Source organism: Microtus pennsylvanicus, chromosome 18 (genome assembly GCF_037038515.1).
Source record: "Microtus pennsylvanicus isolate mMicPen1 chromosome 18, mMicPen1.hap1, whole genome shotgun sequence".
Taxonomy (NCBI): Eukaryota; Metazoa; Chordata; class Mammalia; order Rodentia; family Cricetidae; genus Microtus; species Microtus pennsylvanicus.
In genome coordinates this window covers 17,746,420-17,764,998 of record NC_134596.1, presented here as the reverse complement: position 1 = coordinate 17,764,998, position 18,579 = coordinate 17,746,420, and the positions used below count along the sequence as shown (strand labels likewise).

The 18,579-nt window shown below is 45.5% G+C and overlaps 1 protein-coding gene across 3 annotated transcripts in view; it reads right to left on the bottom strand.

Moving 5' to 3' along the window:
• Ttc23 (tetratricopeptide repeat domain 23) overlaps positions 1-18,579 on the bottom strand; it is a 72,838-nt gene that overhangs the window by 1,645 nt on the left and 52,614 nt on the right. Inside the window, exons 8-11 of one of the 3 annotated variants that reach the window (XM_075952944.1) lie at positions 13,624-13,751; positions 10,659-10,808; positions 3,011-3,055; positions 176-258 (exon numbers count right to left, since the gene is read on the bottom strand). In XM_075952944.1, the coding sequence (XP_075809059.1) occupies positions 176-258; positions 3,011-3,055; positions 10,659-10,808; positions 13,624-13,751 (406 nt within the window). Of the gene's footprint in view, positions 1-175; positions 259-3,010; positions 3,056-10,658; positions 10,809-13,623; positions 13,752-18,579 lie in introns of those variants that run through there. The other 2 variants (XM_075952945.1, XR_012908309.1) reach the window with 2 other exon arrangements.

Genomic DNA, 18,579 nt, shown 5'->3' with positions numbered 1-18,579 from the left:
TTAGGGCAAGGAATATGTTTTATAGCTGGCTTCTCAGAGGACCTAGTCTTACATTTAACTATATAAGCTGTGGGAGGCCAATGAAATGCCCACAGAACCTTCTAGTGGCAGCCTTCGGGTTCTGATTAGTGAAGATATGTGATACTTAGAGCAAATGCAAGGGAAGCTGACTCACTTGGACAGTGTGTCTATGGTCTGCTGCGTGGCCAGGGTCCTCTTGTCCTGCGATCCATACAAGAACGTCTCAATCTGAACACACTGCGGAACACCAAGGAGTCTTCGTGAGGTTATGGAAATGTCACAGGGAAATAAAGTCTCCTTTGAACTAGAGAAAGAATGCTTCATTCTTAGACCAGTGCTGTGATGGAGTCAGTGCCCTCTGGGGGCTTCTCTAGGGACAGCCTGACCTTTCAATCGATCGTTCTTAGGGATCCAGGACACAGACGTACAATGTGAGCGCTACTTCAGAACCCTCTGTGTGCAAGCATGCGTTTAAAGGTAGCGTTTTTAAAAAGCAAGCACGTTGGCTGACTTTTGCTTTGTTTCCTTCTTTTGCTCAAGTTTTGGCATTTTATTGTTTATGCCCAGTCAGGACAAAGTTGAGGAAGGGGAAAAAAATACAGAAATTCTAAAAATGCTCCAAGTCAGTCTGAAGAATGAGGTGGAGGAGTTTGCTTTGATGACATTCTGTAAAACTACGGTGATGAAGGCAGTCCATCTTTTATCCAGGGTGTCAAGTAGACCAACGGGAAAGGCAGGGACCTCAGTACTCTGAAGCTCATGGACTGTCCTTGCATGGCCAGTGATGGAGAAGAGGGTTACTCAATAGATGGCATCAGGACCACAGTTTTGCAGATGAAAGAAAATGGAATCTAGCTCCCACAAAACAGAAAAACCAAGCCCGAAACATGTAAGGAGTAAAACAGGCAGTGCCGAGCTTGGAGGTTCCCTAGGAAAACCCTGAGGAACAGCCTTCCGGGCTGAGGTAGGAAGCTATTTCCTGAGACAAGCTGCCCACAACAAACTACTGAAGGAATGTGACCGGCTGTATGAACATGACCAACAGCTTTGCAGCCAAGTTCAACTATAAGCAAAGAACAAGGGGTGAGGGGGTGGGGAGTATCTGCAGTGTATCTTCATCTTCCTAAGGGCTGGGTAGCATTCAGAACACAAGCAGAACGCCCAAGAGGTAACGAGGAACCATGGCAACAACCTCCTGGCAGAAGAGGAATCAAAAGGTAGAGTTAGTTATTCAAGTTGGAAGGAAACTGGCCAATAAGCGGGCTCCGACTCACTAATAACTGGAAATGCAAGCAAAAACTGAAGAGTGCACTTTGTAAATAAATGGGAAAATGATGCTCCAATGCTGTCAAGATGATGCCAAAGAGGAAATAACAAGAACTGTTATAAAGTTTTGTACATCGGTAATGGGTATTTAAGTTGGTGTAAGCCTCTGTACACACTTTAGCAATATTTAATAAAGTTTAAGTAAAAGTTAAATAAAGAGCGATATGCCTGTTTGGTTTCTAATGAGAGACAGAAAAGGAATGATCTGGATGGAAGAGGAGGTGGGGAGGAACTGGGAGGAGTGGAGGAAGGGAAAACTATAATCAGAATGTATTATGTGAGAAAAAAAATCTATTTTCAATAAAAAGAGAAAATAAAACCCAATAATATTTCTATATACACAGTAAAATTAAGTATATGCTAAAGTAGAACAACAAATTATAATTTTAGAAAGTACAAAAAAAAAACAATGGCAAAGAAGTGCACGACCAGAGGGAGTTTTATGTGAAGCTTGAAACACGAAAAACCAACCATAAGCATGGGAACAATGTTAGCTTCAAGTTACATGGGGACTGGGAAGTCGATGGAACTTCATCTGTGTGGCTTGCCCTTTGCTCCTTGCTCTGAACCAAGAGTTCAAAGGTTGCTTCACATCACAAATGCTTTTCTGCACATCTGAACTATTTCTCAGTACATCTTAAAGACTGAAGTTGTCTCCCTGGCTAAACTGCTTGAATCAGAAAGAAACGAGTATGGACTCAGAAAACGTCCATCCACTCATATCTGGAGACCATTTTTAGATCTTTAAGAAAGTGAAGATGCACGCAGCCCAGGGGCTTTGTCTTTAGAAGCTGCGGAAGCTGTCAGGGATGCCCGCGTATGTGTCTCGAGGTGGGGATCAAGAATGTGATTCTGGTCTTGTGGAGGATAGAAATAATAGACATGAATAGGATAGAATTTTATTTTTTAAATAACAAAAACGATTCCCTGTTTCTTGACTGAATTAACTACATGAAGAAGTAGTAGGCTCTTTCTCCTATTTCATTTAGTTTCTATTAAATTCTGCTAACGCAAGGATCTCCATGCAACAGGTCCTGGCGTTTCTAAACCTACACAGGGGCCTCAGCCTGGCCTTGGCAATAGGTTTCTCATTCCAGGCACTTTCCCAGGGTCACTTTAACCCACAGATGCATCATATGACCTTAGGACCTCGGGAACCTTGAGGAACAGCCATTGTTTTGAGTGGAGGTATAGCACACGCTTTTCACAATTGTGAGAACTTGGTGATAACACTTTCAGTCTTCAGCGTGAGAGGCAGCACATAGACCCTTGCTTACTGCACACAGCAGGGCAGAGAGGGGAGTCACTGAGAGATAGACAGTGGGTCCAAGGGGCAACCATGTATCCCCTCCCCCGTCTCACTCTCCCTTCTAGAACCCGCTTTCTCTCTCCTTCATGAGCAGGAAGACCTCCTGGGTTTAAGAGAGTAGGTCTGAATTTAAGGGCACCAGACACCCCATTTACATATGCATGAGTGCTCCAATGCAGCTCTTTTGACACTGGCTGAAGCCAGCTCCACTTGGTGCTAAATTCATTCACTGTAGTATTAGGATTTTACTGTCAATGTAATAAGTCTTTGCAACAGCCTGATGAGATCTCAGCTCACTCTGCTGAATAGATGGCTTCTAGAAGCTCTACAACACGGGCGGGATTTCCATCCTACCTCTTTGGTGATTGAAGGGTCTTCTCCCTGAGGGCCCCTAATTCCCTAGGGAAGAGACAATTGGGTCAATAGTCACAAATTCCCAGGAAGAATGAGAAGCCAAGTGGTAAGATTCAGGCAAATTCCCCCAGGCTCTACTACGGGAGGGGTCCCTTCCTTCTAGACCAAGCTCTCTGGCAGCATTAGAAGAGGGGAGAGCAGAGTTAGGAGAGGGGGTGAGTTTGGGACTCTGCTCAACAAACAAGTCCTAGAGGTCCCTCCCCAAGATGCCTCTCTTGTTGGCAGAAATAGATGCCCCAACCCTTGGCTAATGTCCCCACAAAAGACATTTGCTTACAATTCCAGACCAGGAGACACACAAATGTCAAATAGGAGCCAGGGGTCCCCACCTTAGCCCCTACCTAGTCTTATCGATGATTCTGGCACCCAAAGAGGCAGGGCAGAAACCTGGGGAAAAAAGCTTGTCCATCTTCTTCAACCAATATTTTTCTATTTTTAACATCCCAGATTAGCCTTAAAATCCCTCAGTAGTAGGGAGGATGACCTTGAAGTTCTGATCATCCATCTTGGGCTGGTAGAGTACTTGCCTACCATGTATCAAGCCCTGGGTTCAATCCCCAGCACCGTATGAACTGAGAGAAGAAGTACATGTCTCTAATCCCAATACTACAGGGGAATTAGAAATCAAGGTCATCCTTGAGTACATACGAAGGTTAAGGCCAGCGTGGGCTACATGAGGCCATCAAAAAAAAATTAAGTAAAACACTACTATAATATATTAGGTAAATAAAAACAAAACACAATAGCCCAATGCATTGAAGAGGAAATAAAAGCACTAATATAAGAGTCAAAACTTTATTTTTCTTTACAATGAACCCAAAACTTTATTTCACATATAACAGTATGATTTGTATATTAAATAACACTATAATAGAATGATTTGAAATAGTTTTAAGTAGAATAAAAATGGGAAAATTTCTGGGTTTTCTTTATACTGTTTTCTATTGTCCAAGTTTCTCCCAATTGTATCCTTTTTAAAGATTAAAACAGCTTTTAAATTATATGTCCTAATAGCATAGCAATATTTCATATTTACTAATGTCAGCTAGTGAAAACCATCCTTAAAAAAAAACTTCTGAAAACAGCTTTATAAAAGTAAACTTAGCGTCCTCCAAAGAGGACATCTGAAGATGGGAATGCTGAAGCCCCACCTGGTCTCCCTCCATCTCTTCACGCTGACATCAACAGGGGCAGGTTTACCAGCCTAGCCCTACACCGAGACACCGACGGCACAAACCAAAAGCTTCTAACAAAGGTAAGACCTCACCAGAGATCTATATACCCTCCCCTCTCTTCCTCCCTCCCCCCTCAACGTTGCCTTTACCCCAGGCTGACTTCGAACTGGCTGTGTAGCAAAGGATGACCTTGAACTTCTGATCCTCACATCTCCTGAGTGCTGAGATACAGGGTGGGTGCCCATGCCCAGTTTACAGGGTGCTGGGGATGCTAGGCAAGTGCTCTACCAGCTGAGCCACAGGCACACTGATATTCTGAGAAAGACTGTTAAAAGAAAGTTTAAAAACAGTGACTCCATAAAAATACAGCGGTGATAGCTGAGGGTGAAGCCAATTGGGGTTACACTCAGTGGGCTGTGCACCAAAAGACCGTTTTTATTTTTTTTGGTTTTTCGAGACAGGGTTTCTCTGCGGCTTTGGAGCCTGTCCTGGAACTAGCTCTGTAGACCAGGCTGGTCTCGAACTCACAGAGATCCGCCTGCCTCTGCCTCCCGAGTGCTGGGATTAAAGGCGTGCACCACCACCGCCCGGCCAAAAGACCGTTTTAAGAGAACGGGAAAACCTATTGCAGCTTCTGCTAGAAGCTGTTTAATAGCTGTCTATTTATCTCAGGAATACAAATTGAATTCTTTAATGTTCTGCTTCACTTAGCTGAATTTGCTTAAACATTTGTGTGTGTGTGTGTGTGTGTGTGTGTGTGTGTGTGTGTGTGTGAAATCAGTGTGGTGTTTTGATTCTTTTGTTAAAAACAGAGACTATGATAGAGTCAAAGTCAATAAATGTTAATTGAAGCACTGGAGACATCTGGCTTGGCTACGGAAAGAGCCTTCAAGCCTTGGTATTAGAACATTCTCCACCAGAATAAAGGTGCCCTGAGCTCTATTGTAACAGAAACCAACGTACCCATCTTTAAACCAGCCACAAATGGCATTTCTCAAGTTTTTAAAGTAAAGCTTAGGTATTGTAAGGACACAGTGGAATTTTAGTGGAATATTGTGTTGCTATTATTCTCTAGTTTTATACACACGGATTGCGAGAGTCACAGCCAGGCCTGTTTCTAGTCTTCCTTAAATATCAGACAGAAAGCTTTCTTCCCTGATTCCAAGATTTGCATTGGACACCCGCCTTTCTCTTACTGCAGCAGTTCCCAAAGGGGCCAAGCCTGTCTTGCTCACACGGAGCCTGTCACCGTCTCTGGCACATGGAAGCAAACAAATGGATGATTAGCAACGGAACAAGCAGATGAGTTGAAGACAGTTATGTGGCGTTCGTGTGCATGCATGTATGTGTGTGTGCACATGAGGGTATGTGTGGGTATGCACGTGCCCGTGTGCACATGTGTGGGAAGCCCAGGGGCTGACGTCACATGTCTTTCTCCACTACTCTGTGTCTTATATTTTTGAGACGGGTCTATCCTGGCTAGCGAGCAGGCTCTAAGGATATTCCTGCCTGCCTCCCCAGGGCTGGGATTACAGGTGCACACCACCACACCTACATTTAGGTGGGTGCTGGGGATTGAACTCAAGCCCTCACAGAGCAAGCACTCTACCAAGTGGACCATCTCTCCGGTCCTTTATGTGGCACTTTGAGATGTCGCTGGCTTCAGTGATCTGCCAGGGGCAGAACCCTCCACTAAGAAAGCTTCAATGTGAGCATCGCTGGGAACTTTCAGACCTGTTCTCCAGGTGAGGTTGGTAAAGGATGCTTGCTCTTCCTGTTTGCTGCTTTCTCCCAGGAGTGACTCACATCACAAGGGGCGGTAAGGGACATCTCGAGCCTGGACGCCGGCTTTTCTAAGTGGCCCAGGAAGCAGAGATGGAGCCACCAGCCTGTTGCTTTCCTAGCTGTGGCTGGCGTCTGTGCTTTTGATCTGAATTCTCATTTGCTCGAGTCTCTCACAGGCAAGGGAGACTCCACATTTTGCCCACGGCAAGTTAAGAATGAATGATTTTGACTTCTCAGAATATCGGTTCTCATTTTCCTACCAGGCGTCTTTAAAGATTCTTTAAAGGTTCTTCCAGCATCCCTTCTCCACTGGGGAGTGGAGCTTAAGGAAAATCAACACAATTATGACTTTCATCTCTCTTTTAGAAAAAGTGTGTTTGTGTGTATGTGTGTGTGTGGTGTCTAGTTATGGTGCACATACTCACATATGTGACTATGGGTATTTATATGTCATGTAGTTGTGCATAGGCTAGAGACAACCTGAGGAGCTGGTCCTCATCTTGCATGTTTTTGAGAGAAAATCTCCCGCCCACTGCTGCACAATCTAGGCTAGCCGGCCCGGGAGCTTCCACGGGGTTTCCTAGCCATGAGTCCTGATTCTTCCTAGGAGAATTGGAACTATGCACTACCATGCTCAGACTTACATTAGTCCTGGAGATTCGAGCTCCTATCCTCCTGCCTTAGTGGCGAGCATTTTGGCCCTGAGCTATCTTCCCAGCTCAGACTTTCCTCTCTTAAAGAAAGTGGATGGCTACATATGACTTGGGGAGACAATGAGGAAAGCCAGGAGCACAGGGAAAGAGGATTACACATGAAAATGAGGTTTCTCATGTGGCGGCCCCTTAGGGACTCTAAATCTGGTTCTGCGTTTCCTGGCACATCCAAGGGCAACAACAACAAACAACATTTCAAATAGGAAAAGTAAATTTTGTGGGGCCGCAAACACGGGCAGATCTGGGCAATGGGGGTCCTCGAGCTGCCCTGAAACATTGCATCTAGGAGGGTCTGAGTGTCTGGCTGGCTGCAGGAAGCCCAGGGACGGCATGGCTCGCTCTCCATGTTGATGCAGGACCATGGGAGACCCAGCTGGTATTGATTCTCCTGTTTATATTCTAAAAAATGCACCATGCTCCAGCTTGTTCTTAAAGATTGATTATAGTGGGTCTGAGGACTGTTATTATCATACAGGAATGCTGAAAACTGAGAGCTATGAGCCCCGCCAACGACAGTCCTTGATAGGAAGGCCGGATTGAAGCCGGGCTCCAAGAGAACTTCACACTGTGCTTGGGCCTGGTATAGGGTCGTCTCTTTCTGCAGCCTCCTGCCTGGGGGAGAATGTGAGCAATGGTGCCATCCTAGATCAAAATAGGTCTCTATGTTGCCAAAGGGAGTAAGTAAGCTCGGGCTGTGGAAATTTCCATCTGGAGCCCACAGAGTTCTCCAATATTTCCCTGCAGGCAGCAGCCTTTAAAAGACAGGTCAATAATTCGGTTTCCTTTCCAGTAATTCAATTCCTTGTCTGCTGTGCTTCTGGGGCCTTCTTGTTTAGCATGGCCTTGGGCTCACACCTGGCCCATTTAGCACAGGAGGGGGACATCTGGAAAAGTCACACTTGGTGGAGCCTGGCTTCTGAGATGAAAACTCAGAGGGGAGGCGGTTGTGACAAAAACAAGACAAACACTTATCTAATCGCTTTTAGGAGGTTGCTGGCTTCCCAAACATGGCCTTTGAGAAGTTCCGGGCAACAGACGACAAAGGCATGTTTAAAGTCCCTGCCCATGGTCTGGCATCAACAGGGCAGACAGTCCTGTCCTCAGACGAGAGCAAGCGGGGAATGAGAACCGCCCCTAGCATAGCAGGCACAGCGTGCACACACCCTGTCGCTGATGCTGGCGGAAGGCCAGAGGGCTTTAGCGCATCAGAGCCGCTGCCGTCAGGACCGGTGGTTAATGAGTCCAAACAAAGTCACCTTCCACTGTGGCTTTTGGGGTGAGGTGACCTGGAATGTTCTTGAAGCTGAGCTTGTTATCAGCCCTCTGGAGTGCTGCGGTGTCTGCCAGAGCAGATCTGCAGTCTCCTGAGAAAGCTGACAGACAGATTTCCAGATCCTGGTCCCACTCCGGAGACGACGGGACAGTGGCGATGATGCGAGAGCTCTGAGCTCCGCACCTGCCAATCACTGGGACAAAGAACGAGCTGAGCTTTGCTGAAGAGCAGTGTGTTCGGACACAACCGACTTACATCCGGGTAGCCAGGCCCTCCCCTGCAGACAGTGTAGTCTGCAATGCTTAGGAAGATAAGAAATGATATCTCCCCCGGGGGTACCTGCCACATCAAACTGTCCCAAACCTGTGGTGGGAAGGACTACTAAAAACTAAATATGAGATTATTTTAAACTTTATACAAATAAATAAAAATAAAAGTTAAAATTAATTACTTAGAAAATATTATTTATCAAAATGATTCAATTACTAATAGAAAGCTTTAATTGTTCACTTTTGGAAGAACAAATAGAGAAAAATTTACGGGAATTTTTCCACAACAAAAGCACCAGCCTAAAGGGTCTCTAGGATATAAAAATTTTCAAACACCATGCATTTTCGTATATAAAAAATAGAAGTGGATTTTATAATTATTTCTCTGAAGCAAATACAACATTGATTCTTAAATGTAATATACAAATACCAGTGAAAAGACTCTGAAATAAATACTAGCCAGCAAATTCAACATCTGCTATGGCTTGAGAATTTTCCTTGAGAAGCTTGCATTGGGAACTATGTAATTCCCAGCGCAATATGGCTAGGAGTGAGTGTCAGTAAGGGTCTACCTTCAGAAGCAGGTTGGTGCTGTTATCTTGAAAAGACTGAATTGAGTCTCCCTCATTTTTCTTTTCCCTGCCTCTCTTGCCTTTCTGATTTTTTTGTCTTTGAATGAACAAAACAGAAAGGCCACCATCAGATATAAGCTGCTTGACTTTCAACTCCCTAGTCTCTCTTCATAAACTCCTCAGCCCTGACATTCTATTATAGTACAAGATAGTACAAGATAGACTCAGATTACACCATTTTTAGAAAAATAATCCAAATGACCAAGGAGAAGATTTATCCCAGGAATGCAAAGATGGTTGGACATAACAATAACATACACCAGATGAACTGAATCTGAAGGGACTCACGTGATCATCCCTGCTAATGCTGAAAAATAAAACTGATAAAAATTGACGTCTATTTCTAATTGTAAAAAAACTCATGAAACTAGACATCTTAGCATGATAAAAGCACGCAGACCTTAGATCCAAAGCCCACCTCTCTGATACGACAACTCTCACTGGGAAGCAGGCAAGGGAACCCGCTCTCTCCTCTATTGCCCGTTACTGCGCTGCACGTGGGAGCCAAAGCAACCAAGTCAGTGAGAAGCATGGGATTAGAAAACATAAAGTAAAACCATGTCTATCTGCAAACAGTATAATAGTATATCTAAAAAATTTGAGAGAATCGGTATTCAATTTAAACCAATCAATAGAAAACTAAGCTAGCTAGAAAGGTTATTAAATTAAAGCACAAATCCCAGTAATCCTTAGATATACAAAGTCTATAATAATGAATAAATCTCCACTTACATTATCAATAACAAAATGCACAGAAATACGCTTAAAAATACGCATTACTTGGAGATGGCACACTTTTCAATGTGCATGAGAGGCACAATGCAGAGCAAACGGGATAGCAGCCCTTGTTCCTGGGCAAGACTCAACATCATAAGAATGTCATTTTCCCAAAATGTATTTGTAAATACTTTAATAAAGCAAATTCTTTATGGGAGATCTATCTATCTATCTATCTATCTATCTATCTATCTATCTATCTATCTATCTAACTATATATCTATCTATCTATCTATCTCTATATAGTAGAAAAACAATCAAGTTTCCAGAAACCCTGATGTTTTATGGGAAAAGCCACGAGCTGTCTTGTACTTCCTCACATTAAATCATTCCACGGAATCTCCATAACTTAAAATGTGAAATATTGGCACCTAAATAAAAGGAGATTAGCAGACCAGGACAGAAATTCAGAAACAAGCTCAGTGCATGTGGGAATTTAGTGTACGGTGGAGGTGTTATCCTAAGTCTGTGTCTGGGACAGTGTTGGACTCCTTGACGAAATGGTGACGGACAAGCCAATAATCAGGGCATTTCTGCTATGGGTATTGGGGGAAAAACTATGCCTTATACCAGCTACATAAAACAAACAAGCAAACAAACAAACACACAGAAACTCTAGGTTCAAAGGAAGAGCAGAAGAAAACAAGCACCAAAAATTCCTTCATGAACTGGGCATGCAGAACACAGCAATAACGAGAAAGGCTTAGTAAGTTAAACTATAAAATATTCTAAAATATTTGCATCGTTAATCATGGCTGATAATTCATTCTTTGAATGTATCTATCTTAGAGGAACTCTTTTACTCCACCCACATCGTTAGTTTAAATCTACCCCAAAAGTGATGCTCTTCTACCTAAATAAGCCATTATACATTTTTACTTAAAAGTAGTGCGGTGGAGGGAAAGGCCGGGACATGGAAAGTGAGGGAGCGCTCCCTTTGGGTCAGTGCTGGCCTCTCCTTTACCTTCTTTAGTTTCATGTGTGCTCTGCTGTGGTTTCCCTGTGCCAGGTCTGCCCTGCCCAGGAACCGGTATGTTTCTGCCACCTCGGGGCTGAAGTCACCAAATGCTCCGACTTTGGCTTCCAGGGACTCTCTCAGGATCATGGTGGCTCTCTGAGAAAAGGACAAAATGCTCTGTGGTTTAAAAATGCAAAGGATTGCTTCGTGGTTGAAGGCGATTGCTATTGTTGCTGAGGACCCAGGTTCGGCTCTCAGCACCCATGTGATAGCTCACAACCTCTGTAACTCCATTTCCAGGGGATCCACCATTGCCCTGCTCTGGCATCTGCAGGCATCAGGCATACACAGATATACGCAAAACATACACAGATATACATGAGGCAAAACACACAGAGACATGCAAAGATAGAGATAAATAAATCTTTAAAGAAGTTCAAGGACTAAGTAAGATCTGCGCCTCTCAGGAAAAATCATGAATTGATACACATTTAACGTTTTAAAGACATGTTCTTAAGAGCTTGCGCATTGTCTTCTGGTTAAACAAGAGGCAGGGACAACTTACCTGGGCAGAGGAGGTACAAACCATGAAGACAGAAAGCAGTGTGGACAATGTATGCTATGGCTAGAACCCCTTCCAGCTAGCAGCACGAGCAGAGCTAGGCTGCATGGGACCCTTCTGTGTCGGGGGCTCAGTTCATGTGTGATCTGTCTTGTCCTTCAGATGTACACAACCTTATCTTCTGACCCAGGACAGCAGCTGAGAACTTCCCCGTTCCTATAGGCTCATGGTGGTGGAACTGGAATCTGCTTCCCTGGCCCTTTGTAGGCCCGCGCTCTTCTCCCTCCATGCTCACTACTCCTCTCACAGAAGAGAAGACCAGGCTGTACTGTGGATCCTACTTCCGGACTTCCTGTTCTCTCGGAGGATGCTCAGGGAGCCAAGTGAACATTTCCACGGAGCATGCATGCTATCATGTGTTGCTTGCTTTGTTTATTCATTTATGCCAACATGGAATAGAAAAATCTGAGTTGATTAGAAAACGATATTTCCTGATTATTAATTTTTGTAGATACCAAGACGTACGGGGGGGGGGGGGGAGTCTGAGCTTCCAACACATTCTGAAATTCTTTCCAGATTTTCCACATGAAAACGTAGCTATGACTGCACAACACAAATGCCGAATTCAACAGCCAAATAGTCAGGACCTGTGTGTGTGTGTGTGTGTGTGTGTGTGTGTAGGGGAGGTGGCAGGACAGGGAGCCAGGCACGTCCTGATCCCGTGCCACAGACAGGCAGGCTAATGAATGAAGAACATTGTTCCTTTTTGGCAGTAACATTAGTTAGGGACTGGGGCTGGCACACTGAGGGTGGTGATGAGTAGCAATGACTTCCTTAGGCAAAACAACTGTGTAACTTGCCAAGTGTGGCTCATGAAAGAACTCAGAGGTCCCGGATCTCCACGAAGACCTGCCTGTGCCCATCCCCTCCCAACACTGGTTAGTAAAGACTTAGATAGAAACAAGAGTTGGGCAAGGTAGTTTTTCCGGTGGGATTTGACTGTTGGGCTTTGGGAAGCCAGTCAGTGATGGGAAAAAAGGACAAGAGGTCTCTTTCCTAAATGAAGCCTTTAACACTGCTGACCAGTCAGTGTAGCCTAACTGGTGGGCTGTAGGAAGACGCTGCCTTAAAGGAGGTGGGAGGCCTTCCTGAGGATGCCATCTGAGTTTGTCCTCTGCCCTCCACTTGTGTTCAAAATGTGCACACACATGCACCTGCACACACATGAACATGTAGACACACATGCATTAAAATAAGAAAGCTATTATTACAAGAAATTAGGTTAGGGAGAGGAACAAAGTGAGCCTGGAAATATCAGCAGAATCTAGACATTAGAAGGGCCATTTGCCGCAAGGCATTAAAAGTCATGGGGAACCAATGAGAGCTCACTGATCAGGGGTGCTTTCAAAATCTGAATGGATCAGACAAATGGGAACGAAGACCCTGGGAAAGGGAAGGTGCTAGGGAGGTCCTGACAAGAGATGGTGCCTGGTAGGAGGGCAGATGTCAAACCCTGCGTGTATGAAGGACATTTGGAGGAGAATGAGGAACCTGTGAAATCCCCAGAGGACCAAGGGTCTGGGGTAGGAATTCAAGGCCCTGGCAGGGCCCTCTGTCGTTGGTTGGGTGGATTCAGAAGAACAGGGAAACACTAGTGGATCTGCCTGGCAAACTGATGGTGTGCAGAATAAAAGCCCATGTTCCTTAACTGAGAGAAGAGAGATGAAGGACGAGGAAAGAGCTATGGGGAGGAGTCCCCAGACAACAAAGAAAAAGACGCTTTATCCTCATCTTCAAGATTTGCTATGGTAGACTGAAAACACACACACGCATACACACATACACAGACGCTCGCGCACACACACACACACACACACACACACACCAAACCTCTACTATTCTTTCTGGAGCTGCTACAATTTACAGGGAACAGGTAATTTTTTTTTAATATACTATAAGCTCGGACAAGTATAAGCTCTGGTTTTGTTCCACTTTTCTAAGCCACATAGAGCATGCCTTTACAGACCAGCAGTAGAGAGAGTGAGCTGAAACCTCTGTGCTGTGTAGTTTTCCCTTAGATATGAAAATTCCATTCAATACTCAAAACAGACACTGACAGCCACATGCCATCCCAGCTGGAGGAACCACCTGAAGTGAGTAGGGGTTTGCCAGCTGAGTTCTCAAGGTCTCAATCCCTTGTGATCTATATAGTTGGATGCAGCATTTACTTTCTCACAGTTCGGTTTCTTAGAGAAAGTATGTGGATGCTCCTTGATTTGTTTATCTGGCTCTCCCCAGAGGCTAGGACATCCCTGGAGATATGAGCGGTGTAATAGATGCTTGAAGACTGAAGGTGTAGTCTTTGCACCTGTGTGAATAGCTTGACAACTGTACTCTAAATCCACTTACTTCTTTTTGTCCAATGATTTGCAGAAAATTGCAAAATTCGTCTTGAATCAAAAGGAACTTGGCTCTTCCTGCTCCTTCGGAATCCTTCACGTGACCCATGCTTTCCTGGAAATACTGCTCAGCCATATCTGAAAAGAGCACAGAATGCCACTTTTGAAAATAGCCCAAAGATCCGAAGCAGAGATGGAGGAAATATTCTGTGAGTGATGGTAAAAAGTTTAAAAATAAGCACTTGGACAAGAGAAGCCAGTTCCAGAGACTCTCCTGGGCTCGTTAATCTGCTTGTTTTAGCAGAAACTATTTTCACCTCAAAAGGACACGGCAGCCGGGCGATGGTGGTGCACGCCTTTAATCCCAGCACTCGGGAGGCAGAGGCAGGCGGATCTCTGTGAGTTCGAGGCCAGCCTGGTCTACAAGAGCTAGTTCCAGGACAGGAACCAAAAAAAAAAGCTACGGAGAAACCCTGTCTCGAAAAAATCCAAAAAAAAAAAAAAAAGGACACGGCAATTGGCAATTTACTTTCTTATTTTTCAGACATCTCAGTGTTCTTGGTGATACAGAAAGTGTTGGGGGTGGGGACTATCCCAGACCTAAACACACTAGAGGATTTTCATGTGGATAGATTGTTATCTCTGCCTAGAAATAAGGCACTCCTCACAACTCATACAGTTTTATGGACTCTGACTGCAGTCTTGTTATATATATATTCTATAACATATACACACAAATATCGCACAGAACAACAACACACATAAAAAATCTGACTGATACACTACTGAAGAAAAATCCCAACCATTCTAAACTCTTCAACACGTGGACTAATAAAACAAGAGCAGTTTGAGATAAGTGGCGACCGTATGAGTGAGAGAGGGAGCCGGGCAAAGGGAACTGAACCACAGAGCTGCAGCTGCACGCAGCCCTGTCATTATAACAAGGACCTGAGATAAATCAGCATAACGTGAGGGACAGTTAACCGCGCTCACGCTCTCGGAGGTTTCAGCCTGTGACCCAGCGGCTCTGCGGCTTCTGGTGATGATGTGATGGGTAACGGTGAGTGTGTAGTGAGGAGAATCAGGGAGGAGCTGGGTTCCCAGCCTCACTGCCTAGAGATTCTACCACTGGTCCATAGTGCCATAGACTGGGGACCAAGCCTTTAACACCCTGGGGTCTTGGGAGGATATGTGGACAAAGTAACCAAACCCTAGCAAATAGGGAGCTTACTGAAGTTAAACAGTAAAAGGAAAGGTGTTAGCTCAGGGACCCCAAAGCCAAATTCTCTGCATGAAAGAGATTTGCTTGCCCCAGAGGGACAGAGGGCAGGGATAGGATATAAACACAGGAGATAGAGGACAAAGGGACAAGGGGGAAGGGGTAGGGGTGTTTCCCCGAGGGACAAAGGGCTGCCTATAGATAGAAAGGGACAGAGGTGGCACACAGGCAAATGACGACTTATAAAGGGGGGGGGGGGGGAGCCCTGTGTTAGGATGAGGTATTTAATTTGAATTAGGTATGTTAATTAGGTGAGCCAAAGGGGGCTTCTGATTGCTGGACCTCAAATACTTTGATAGTTGGACCTTCGTAGTCAGCCTCAGGAGGAGGAAGTGGCCAAGTAAGGGAGCAGAACCTGGGGCTAGCTACAGGAATGCAATCTAATGGATTTTAGCAAGGGGGGGGCGGAGGGCAAGGCATGCCAGAGCCATGCTTGCCTTAGTCAAGCCGCCAGGGTCCCTTCAAACAGTCCCCGGCTTAGTAGAAAATAGTATGTCCACTCAGTGTTTGGGTTCTCCAAGCCTGAGCAGGACCGGAGATGAGACCTGAAGTCCGTTTGAATGGTCAGAAACTGAGTGAAGCTCCCTGCCCAGAGCCAATCTGGTGCTTCTAAGATGTCTCCCCTGCTGCTCATTCCTAAGGCCTCATCCTCTGAGCTGTCTCAACCACAATGTTTGTATGTGACAGAAGAACACACATGAGGAAAATATAACCTGCAAAGTTGATATTGCTTGGATACATGCTTTCCATTAGTTTGGCATTAAACAAATCTTTAAGAGCAAACAAGAAAGAAAACAAATACAGCCAGAGCGATGGTCTACATGTTGAGTGCCCCTCACATTCATGTTAAAATTCTAACCTCTAAGGTGATAGCATTTCCAGGGAGTCTTTTAAAGGTGATGTCATGAGGATGGGAACCCTCATGAATGGGACTTGTGCCACTGTGAGTCAGATGGACAGTTGTCTTGACCCTATGTGGAGAACCAGGGGAACACAGCTGTCTGTGGACCAGAGGCAGCTCGACCTTGACCTTGAGCTTCCCAATTTCCAGGATTTTGGAAAACAATTATAAGCCACCTAATCTATGGCGTTGCTGGAGCGGATGAACTCAGCCAAAGGCCTCTACAATGGAAATGAGTATAACGCACAGTCCTGAGCGGAGGCTTTTAGCCTTTCCACCCTCAGAGGGCAAAGGATATTCGAGACACAGGTTCAATACAGCGATGAACACGCTCACTAAAATGAAAAGCTTCTGTCTATTAAGCAGTTGCATGCCCGTTTTCATAGTTATAGCTCTGGGCTTCTCTCATGCCAGCTGAAAAACACATGCATCGGAAGTGGCAGGCAGCCAAGATGGACATTGAGCAGACAGAGACACAATGGGAATGGACAGACTGACCCCAAGACACAGCAACCTCGGATCGTGTGCTGATAAGCGGCCCTGTGTAGCGCGAGCTCTGAGAACACGGCTGAAATTTGCGGCAGGAGTCTTGGGTGCTGAGACACAATCCAAGCACATTCCTCCCTCCCATGAGATCTTCAGAGAGGGCAGAGGTAAACACCTGGGGAAAGAGTCTTCCAGATAGAAACAACGGCAGAAAACTTGGGTCTGGGAACAAGCCGTGGTCATCGGCAAGGTCCCTGCCACTTTCTCCTGGGCATGTCCCATTCCAGGCTCTGTAGGGGGGATCAACAATAACTGATCTGAACATCCCTAATTTTCTCCCAGAGCAGCAGGTGCATTCCTATGGTGGTATCCACGTTTTATGGGAGAAGGTTCTCCCAGATGGAAGACATCATCTCATTGCTGACGCCTCAAACAAAGTATGGACCCTGACACTCACTTTGATAATCTGACGACAGTGTGGGGGGTGGTGTGGCATTTACTTTATAGATAAAAGCTTAACACGAACATTCCAAGTCTGATGAGACTGGGGTTTCCTGGAGTGGAGGATACGTGATATTTTGATTTTCTAGCTAATTGGGAACCAGTGAAAGAGTGTGGACCAATCCTTTGAGAGTAAAACAGAACTGGTTGGATGGGCAGGCCTGGTGGTATATGACAGTAACCCTAGCACTTCCTGTCCTTGGTCTGTTCCTGGAAGGTCTCTTAGTCGAAGGAGAAAAATAAGGCTAGGAAACAGAATGTCCCTGATGGCAGGTGTCACAGGCAAGCTGACCCTGTCTGTAATGACATGCCAGGACCCTTGTTTCATGGCACAAAGGGGGTCTCAGGTATCGACACTGACATTATCCCTGTCTGTAAACCTAAAATCATTTTATCTGTATCTGGGATAAAGGGAGACTCTTTTATTGCAAGAACCTGACTTACTCCCTCACCTTTCCACGGCCCTAAGTGAACTGCAAACCATGGTTATGTGGCTGGTCTTTGGGGAAAGAGAGCAAAGCATGCTAGTCCATAGCAAAGGAGTCGTATCCTGACAGAGAATGTTTTCCAGGGCCAGCAGGGAGAGCACAGGCTCCCCAGACTCATCTGGAACAAGCGATAAGAGAGTCTCCAGAGAGACAGGAAGCCATGGCCTCTGGACAGGAAGTCATCTCCCAGCGTGTTCCTGTGTTCTGTGGTTGGGTATGACTTCACAGAGAACCAGCAGGCAGCTCAGTGTTCTTGCACATGGCCGTCCTTAACTTTAAAAAGCACTTCTAGAATCCTCTGCAACCTGATGCCAGGAGCCTGGGCAAAGATGAAGTCATACCCTGAAACGTGGGAGCGTGACTCAGCGGGTAAATCTGAGTCCTGACGGCAAAGGTGAGCCAGGACCATAAATCTCCTGCCATTCCCACCCCAGCCGAGGGTTTGGGTTGTCTGTGAGCTCCAGCAGAGGGAGGGAGTGATGCTCTGGACAGAGATTTTGACTGGCCCTACAGAGGGGACTTCGAAGCCAGGTAGACTTGAGTGGAGAGGTTCGTACACAGACAAAGGAGACAAAACTCCCCTTACTTCTCTCACACATCTGACCCCACACAGTGGGAGGCTGGGCTGTTAAACTTGCTGTACAATCTGAGGAAGTTCATCTGTTTGGCTGAGGGCAGATATATATCAGAAAACATGGCGGCTACATGGGCACCATGCCAGAAGAAGCTTGCAGGCCATAAAAGTGCCGAGTGTCTTCACGGAGCTCGGCAAGGGGCTCAGACACCATGGGATCTGCTTATGTTGGGGCTTCTCACTACTCAGAGCTGTCCAGACTCCCCATTTCCACCCCTCTACCACATAGAGTGCCATGCAGAGCCACACCAACAGAGGTTAGGCATTTTGCAAACTTAGATCTCCAGTCCCTGAGTTTAGGGAAGGGTATGTGTTCTCCACAGAGATGCCTTAATAAAAAACCTTTTTCAAAAGCATCAAAAGCATTTGTGTATAAATAGCACATTTTTTTTTTTTTGGAGACGCTCTGAACACAAATTAGATGCTGGTGACTAAAAGGGTGACCCAGGCCTTGTGAACATGACCATCACAGGCTGTGCAGTTTGGCAAGCCCAGAAATGGCACAAAGGGGCCACAGGCCTCACTCCAGACATACAGGAAAGAAGGCAGCGGGCAGCGAGCCAGGTAGGGTTCCTGAGGTTTCTGCTCCAGGCTGGGTTCTTCTCTAGGAAAAAGGTCCAGGCATCTATGCTTGGGTGAGTAACAGACCACCCTTTCCTTCCACTGGCCCCAAGAGC